General features: G+C 56.2%; 1 protein-coding gene across 1 annotated transcript; it reads left to right on the plus strand.

Annotated features, from left to right (window-relative positions):
• The first annotated feature begins 1,195 nt into the window (after positions 1-1,195).
• Positions 1,196-7,751, plus strand: AGMAT (agmatinase (putative)). The gene is made up of 7 exons (XM_016205676.2): positions 1,196-1,434; positions 1,947-2,149; positions 4,052-4,100; positions 5,068-5,263; positions 5,883-6,062; positions 6,538-6,622; positions 7,355-7,751. The coding sequence occupies exons 1-7, from the start codon at positions 1,196-1,198 to the stop codon at positions 7,426-7,428; spliced, it is 1,026 nt and encodes a 341-aa protein (XP_016061162.2). The 3' UTR covers positions 7,429-7,751.
• Positions 7,752-7,865: the final 114 nt, after the last annotated feature.

The raw sequence follows: 7,865 nt of genomic DNA on the forward strand, positions 1-7,865 counted from the left end.
GTTGAGGTCCGATAGGTGTCAGGAGGTCAGGGGCACACCTGGCCAAAGAGGCCACCTGAGGAAAGATTAACGGAAGGGAGCGTTGGGCAGGAGCGGTTGATGGAGACAGGCTGGCACCATTGTCGCTTAGTGCCTGGCGCATAGTAGGCACTCAGATATTTGTGAGAATATAAGAAAAACTAGGAGGAAGAAAACTGTACGCACAGGATGAGTCACATGAAACAGCGGTAGAGCCTGGGCACAGGGGCGTTAAGACCATAACCAAGACCATTTGTCCCAGGAAGTGTGGGGGCCCCCTTCCTGCAGCCGCTTCCAACCCTGAATACCCCACATTGGCCATTACGATACTCTGAGGAGCGGAGGCCGGGTGGGCGGGACTGACTGTGTGATTTTCCTGTAAAGGTTACGATTTAGCCCAAACTCGGGCCTTTCCCCTTCACCGTCAACCTGCAGAGATTAAAAATACATGCAGCCACCAAATGGCTCACTAACCTCAGTGCAAATCACTTCCTCCCCTCCCCTTAGAAACAGAGGCCCGCACACTAGAGGGCTCTTCTCTAAGACTTGTGTTGTTTTTTGGTAAATCTTCATCCAAGAATATTCTTTCCATTGATTTCTAGAGAGAGTGGAAGGGAGGGAGGGAGAGAGAAAAACATCCATGTGAGAGAGACACATGGGTTGGTTGACACATCGGTTGGTTGCCTCCCGCACACACCCCAACCGAGGCTGGGGATCGGATCTGCAACCAGGGTATGTGCCCTTGGGCCGAAATCGAACCCAGGACCCTTCAGTCCACCGCCGGAGCCACACCGGCCAGGGCTCGCCTCTAAGACCTTTTAAAAAAGCTTTATGGAAACACTGTTGCCTCCTGAGAGCCCCACTCAGGCATTTCTTGATACATTGTTGTTGTTTTTAAATGCATTTCTAATCTCTCTCCCTTAGAGAAGAGTCTTTTCCTTTCAAATCTGTCCGGTTTTAAAAAACGATTACCCTGCATAGGAGAGGCCCCAAGGGCCTTGGGGGCGCAGACGCAGGTGGGCGCGAGCAGGGAGCCCCTGGCCTGGTTCCCTTCGCCATGGGAGCCAGAGGCCGAAGTCCAGGGAGGGGTGTGGGGACGGCGCCCCTCCCCCCCGATCCCCGCCTGGCGCCCCTGCCCTTTGATCCCCGCGGCTGGGCGCCGGGTCAGGTGCGGGCCATGCTGCGGCTGCTGGCGTCGCGCTGCGCCCGGGGCCCCCGGAGCGCCGGGCCCCGCGCCCCCCGCCGCCGCGCCTGCGACGCGCCCCGGAACCAGCCGCCCAGCTCGGAGCTCGTGGCGCGGCCGGTGGGCGTCTGCTCCATGATGCGGCTGCCGGTGCAGACCTCCCCCGAGGGGCTGGACGCCGCCTTCGTCGGGGTGCCCCTGGACATCGGGACCTCCAACCGGCCGGGGGCGAGGTAAGGCCGGAGGACTGGGGACACGTGGCTGGACAGCCTGAGGGCACCGGCCGCCCGGGGTCAGGGTGGAGGCTGGCGCCTGGCCCCCACGCGCCCCGGTGACATCCATGCGTAAAGGGGGGGGTCCCCACAGGAGCCTCGCGGTGCCCTGACCCCCTGGCCTTGCTGGGATGGACGCTGGGGGCACATTTAGTAAATCTGTGCGTTTAATCTGCAATGTTCCCCTGGAACAGTGCTTCTCAACCAGGGTTATTCTGCCCCCAGGGGACCTTCGGCAGTGTCTGCAGGCGGTTTTTTGGGGTTTTTTTGGTTGTCACAACTTGGGGGGAGGCTGCTACTGGCACCTAGTGGGGACAAACGAGGGATGCTGCTAAACATCCTACAAGGTACAAGATGGTCCCCCCCATGACATCCAGCCCCAGACATCACCAGGGCAGAGGCCGAGGAGCCCCTACCGAGGTGGGGCCCCTCCGCCTTTAGGGATGAACACAGGTCAGCCCCTCTTCTTCCAGATTTGGACCCCGACGGATCCGAGAGGAATCCGTGATGCTTCGGACGATCAACCCCAGCACGGGGGCCCTCCCCTTCCAGTCCCTCAGGGTCGCAGACCTGGGCGACGTGAACGTCAATCTTTACAACCTTCAGGACAGCTGCCGCCTAATCCAGGAGGCCTATCAGAAAATCGTGGCCGCCGGCTGCGTGCCTCTGACCTTGGGTATGGCATCTGCAGGGCGGGCGCGGTCGCTGTGCTCAGGGCCCGCTGTGAACATGGACACGGTGGCATAGAGGCCGTCACTCCTGTCGTTTAACCCCCGGGGAGAGGCTATTTAAATCGTTGGACTAGTAGGATGGACAGGGTTAGACTCGGGCGAGGCAAGTGAGGCATTCCCCTCTGTGCAAAATTTAAGGGGTGCTGAAAAGGGCTGTGCAATTTTATTACCGTTTCCCCCCTTTTGCCTCAGGCTCCCCTGTCGCCCAGAACAGCCCAGGTTCTGGTCCCATCTTTTCTTTAAAACTTATCGTGGATTTTTAACTTTTATTTCGAGAGTATGTTTATTAAAGCTCTGGGGGAAACAAGGCTGGGCTTAGGATGGAAGGAGCAGCAGGAGAGCCTACGCGGGCTGCTTTGGCTCACTGGGAAGCCAGGGAAAAGGGGCCCGAGGACGGGTCCGGGTTAGCCTGGGATGAGCTGCTGCTGCTGGTCGCTCCCCTGGCTGCAAGTCTCCCGGGTGGCTCAGAGTTCGGGAGATGCGGGCCTGAGGGGAGGAAGGCGTGGGCGTGCCCCAGAGGGAAACCACAGCCATCACGGATTTTTTGGCATGAAATTTTAATTTTTTAAAATTTTACCTTTAAAGACTATTTATCTCGCTCCTGGCCAGTTTGGCTCAGTGGTTAGAGCGTGAGCCCGTGGACTGAAGGGTCCCGGGTTTGATTCTGGCCAAGGGCACGCGGACCTTGGCTGCAGGCTTGGTCCCCAGCTGCAGTCGGGCACGTGTGGGAGGCCACCAATCGCTGTGTCTCTCTCGCATCGATGTTTCTCTCTCTCTCTCTATCCCCCCCAAAGTAATGGAAAAAATATCCTCAGGTCCTCTTGTTATTAAAATAACAAGAGTATTTATCTTGATTACTGAGCTCTTGGCATCCCTTAAATTTTGCATCACTCACCTCCCCGCTTCACCTTTGTCCCAGCCCTGGATCCCAGGCCCCGGGAAGGCTGCCAGCAGGGGCTCAGTGTGATTTTTGGACTATTTCGAGGACACTGTGTTAACGACTTAGAGAGAACTGACTTAGAGAGCACTGCACTTTTTTAGGTTTCCTCCCCCCGCCCACCTCGCCCACTCTCACCGTAGCATTTCCTTCCCTTCCGGTTCACCAGCAGTTAAAGTGGCACAGACTTTTTTCTAAAGAGCAAATTAATTTCTGCCGAATCAGAGAGCCTGGCCCGCAGAGCATAGGGGTTTCTGGATGGCCTGGTTCGAAATCTCAGCCCCACCGCCCACGAGCTACTTCTGCCCCGTTTCCTCATCTGTAAAATGGAAATAACACCACCTACCACATTCTGTTGTGTGAGGGACATATAATGAAAGTGCATACAAAAGGCCCAGCACTGTGCTGGGCATATTTTGAGCCTCAATGAGTGTTAGTGATTATTATTAATAGGTATCCATAGTAGTACTTTTTTAGGCCTGGACTGTCCAATACAGTAGCCAGTAGCTGCATGTAGCTATTTAAATAAAAATTAAATTAATTATTGCTTTAAATAAAATAAAAAAAATTCAGTCCCTCAGCTGTATGAGCCCCCTTTTAATAGCCACGTGTGATTGGTGGCCGCCACACTGGCCGGCGCATTTACAGACCACATCCATGAGCGCAGAAAGTTCCATGGGACAGGGCTGTTGTGGGCAGTTTACTTGTGAGCCGCAATTTGTTTAGTTTCTTGTTTTAAACGACAGTGTAATCAAACACCCAGAGTCCCTTTCCCCACTGAACACAATCTTATTTTAGCTGGGCTGTAGTTCCTCGGGCTAATAGCAAAGGTGGAAGCCGGTTCTGTGTAATACACAGTCCTCTAGTCTCATCCACCTTCCCGACGGCTCCTTCCTTTTCCTCTTGGCAGGTGGAGATCACACAATCACATACCCTATATTGCAAGCCGTGGCAAAAAAGTAAGTGCCAAGCGCCTGGGCCCAAGCACGGTTTCACAGCTCGGGAGCTGGGGGACGAGCTGTTTGCGGCTGGACGGCATTGGGTGACCTCTGCTGGCTCAGGGTGTCGGGGGCGAGAGCACCTTCCCGGCTGAGTGGCTTCTGTGGATCAAAATTAAGGTCGGGCTCCAGGTGCCTCTGTCAGTCACCAGCTAGAAGTCAGGACTATAATTAACGCTTCTGCCACCCTCCCTTGCCCTAGATCTGCCCTGGATGCTGGCTCAGCGTTTGCCTGTTTGGGGAAGATAAGCCCACAACCCCAGTTAACTTTTGCTCGAAGGCCCAACCCAAACCCTGCCGGGCTCAATGGTGCTGCTTGCTGAGGAGGGTCCCCTGCCCAGAGAAGCTGGGAGGAACTGGCTTCCCCAGGAGCGGAAGCCCATCAGGGGTTGTCTAACTTTGGTGAAAGTTAGTTTGAGAAAGAGGCAGATGGGCCGAGGCGGTGGCAGCCCCAGAACTCATAGGTGGGAAAGACGTGGGTAGAATTCTGGTTTGGGGGTGGGTGGGTACAGCATCTTCCCGAGGCTGTGTTTGCCTGGCGCGGTTTTGGATTCTGTTTCCTTGGGTGGCTGGCAGGGCTGATGGAGCGTGGCGAGCGAGCCGGGTCCAGCCTGCTTCTCGGTGCTGCAGCTGGAGAAGGGGCGGCTCTGATGAGCTCAGCCGAGCTCGCCCCTCACTGTCACCCACTCAGCTCTCTCCGTCTGGGCGAGAGGCAGTGGGCGGCGGCCGGCTAGAGCACGCGTCTATTTTCGGCCTGACTTCTCCAAGTTGATGGCTCTGAGATGCTAAGTCATTTGGAGACAGAAACCAGTTGCAAGGCCCGTAACGGATGCCAGGTCTCCCCTCCCTGAGTTTTGGTGGCCTGGAGGGCGGCTGTGCTCAGTCCCCGCAGGGAGGCCTGGCCTCTGAGCTGCCCCGCTGTCCCCAGGCATGGCCCCGTGGGGCTGGTGCACGTGGATGCCCACATGGATACCGCCGACAAGGCCCTGGGAGAGAAGCTCTACCACGGGACGCCCTTCCGCCGGTGCGTGGACGAGGGGCTTCTGGACTGTAAGCGTGTGGTGCAGATTGGCATCAGGGGCTCTTCCATGACCTTGGATCCCTGCAGATACAGCCGGAGCCAGGTGACAGGCCGAACGCCCCCGTTCCCCGCCTTCCTCTCCACTGCTTACGCAATGGCGCTGTGGGTCCCGCAGGGGCTAATCAAGTTCAGAAAGTGGGAGGAAAGGCTGAGTTTGCACCCAGAGGGTCACGTGGAGCAGCGAGGAGCCAGGGTGTCAGTCCGTAAGGCAGAGGCGGCCTCTTCTTGCTTGGGTGGGGAGACAGCAGACGCGAACCGCCCCCGGGGATGTTGCTGGCTTGGAAAAGAGCTGGGGGGCCCTGAACCCAAGGCGAGGGGCCGCTTTAGTTTTCACCTTCATACCCGCCGGGCAGAGTGGCCCCCAGGTGAACACATACAAGACCCAGCAGGAAAGGCCCCAGTCCCCGGGCAAAGGCCAGTCTTCTGGGTGGCGCTGTCCTGGGGTCTCGTTCTTGCTCGACTCAGACTCCTCTGATCCCGCCTGTAGATCAGCCTTGACCTTCTCCCTGCCTTCCCTGCCCCCTCCTCACCTGCGCAGCGGAGGCCGAGGGCCCAGTGTCACGGGCACGCAGAGCTTAGCGGGGGTTGGGGTTGGCACGGAGGGACTGCCGGGAGGGCCGCCCCGCAGAGCCCGGGCCTCGGCCGCTCCCTCGTGCCCGCAGGGCTTCCGCGTGGTGCTGGCGGAGGACTGCTGGATGAAGTCGCTGGTCCCCCTGATGGCCGAGGTGAGGCAGCAGGTGGGCGGCAAGCCCATGTACATCAGCTTCGACATCGACGGCCTGGATCCTGCCTACGCCCCGGGCACAGGGACACCTGAAATCGCTGGTCTCACCCCTAGTCAGGTACGGAGGCTCCACCAGGGACCATTCCCGGGCGTGGGGAGTTTTAGTTCCCTGCTCTCCAGGGCCCTGCAGTGAGGCTTCGGGAGCCGGGACAGATTTTAAAAGCGGGGCACGTGCGCCTTGACTGTCCTCAGGGCCGTGCTGGGTCTGAATCCTGACTCACTGAGGACGGGCGTTAGCCAGGGGCCCATTTCTTACCTGGGATATCACGCTCCTTCGTTTGACGTTTCTGCTGAGGGTCCACACCCCGCTGGAGCGCGGGGCCGATGGTGTGGTGCCCCTCTTAAGGACCACCAAACTTACCTTTTAGGGGTTAAATTTTAAAAGTGTGCACAACCAGCTACCAAGGTAGTTTGAGAATTTTAGAAATACCCAAATAACTTCCCATGAGGGTGTGCTCGGCGCAGGTGTGGGGAGGCCTCCTCTGGTGGTTTCCCGTCGTAAATGACTTCCACTCTGGCTTGGGCGTGGACAGGCTCTGGAGATCATCCGGGGCTGTCAAGGCCTGAACGTGGTGGGCTGTGACCTGGTGGAAGTGTCACCGCCTTACGACCCTTTTGGTGAGTCATCAAGAAATCTGGGCTGTGCAGGCAGCTGCTGGTTTAAATTGTATTAATCTAGTTAATAGGTAGCAGACAGACGGGCCCTTCTGTGTAACCTGGGAACCTGCTGAGTATGGCCTTACAGTGAAGAAAATAACCTGATTACTGCACATCTTACAGACACGGCTAATGATCCCTAACGAACCCCCCAGGAGGCCACTAAGTATTATTAGCATCCCCACCAGTCAGCAAAAGAGGGAAACCAGCTTGCAGTTTAGTGACAGGGTGACACACTGCCACCCTCCCGACATTTCATAGAAAAGTGAATTCCCAAAGGATGTAGTTATTAATATTAATATAGTGGGGGAGTTAGCTGGCTTAGGAGAGATGCTCAAAGCAGATGCCATCCCAATAATTTTAATTTAGAAAACCTTCCAGAGTTAGGCCTGTCAGCCTCAGAGGGTAGATAGTAACACAATATACACCATTATTATAGGTTTTCTTTTGGGGGAAATCTGGCTCTCAGAGTAAACAAAGAACCTCAGCATGTTAAAATACTATTTCCAAACGACTGATGGAGCAGACTGCCAGGGAAGGCATGTCCGTGGGGTGGTCGGCAGTCTCGGGTAGAGTATGGAAGGCAGGACCCCGGAAAGGAAGGCAAAGAAAGGGCAGGAGGCTGAGCAGCCCTGGGAGGTGCGGCCTGGGGAGGCGCGGCCTTCACGCTGGGTGCCTGCCACTCCTTTGCAGGGAACACGGCCCTCCTGGCGGCCAACCTGCTGTTCGAGATGCTCTGTGCCCTCCCCAAAGTGAGAGTTGTCTGAACCTGGTGCCCTTCAACGAGAAACAGCAGGTGGCACCCAGGACACATTCTCAAGCACTGTGAGCAAGCGGTCAGTCCTGAGGAGTTTACGGCAATAAAACTGTCTGCAGAAGTGTCTGGTGGCTGCAAAATCAGGGCATGAAGCAGAACTCTAACCCAAACACCTCACGTTTCTGAGGGGTTTGAATTAACTTAAAAAAACAAGCACTTACTCTGGACTCTTTCCTTCAATGAAAGATGGGGGCGGGGATGGAGAATTTGGTTATCTAAAAATTGGAGGAATGAAATAAAGAGACTGTGAAGTAACACTGTACGAACCTTCCACATTCCTACCGTATTTTTAAAATATTGCTCCTCCCCCAAGAAGCTTGGGGGCTGCTTCTTAGTTTTAGGACCATTGGGAACAAGAATCTGAAAGTAACTGGCAGGTCCTAATAA

The sequence above is a fragment of the Miniopterus natalensis genome, chromosome 9 (assembly GCF_054644295.1).
Source record: "Miniopterus natalensis isolate mMinNat1 chromosome 9, mMinNat1.hap1, whole genome shotgun sequence".
Lineage (NCBI taxonomy): Eukaryota > Metazoa > Chordata > Mammalia > Chiroptera > Miniopteridae > Miniopterus > Miniopterus natalensis.

Bases quoted from the DNA above. Each gene is read 5' to 3' on its own strand.
- AGMAT (XM_016205676.2), top strand. From the start codon at position 1,196: ATGCTGCGGCTGCTGGCGTCGCGCTGCGCCCGGGGCCCCCGGAGCGCC. The intron at 1,435-1,946 runs GTAAGGCCGGAG...CTCTTCTTCCAG, and splicing joins TCCAACCGGCCGGGGGCGAG to ATTTGGACCCCGACGGATCC. The intron at 4,101-5,067 runs GTAAGTGCCAAG...CGCTGTCCCCAG, and splicing joins TTGCAAGCCGTGGCAAAAAA to GCATGGCCCCGTGGGGCTGG.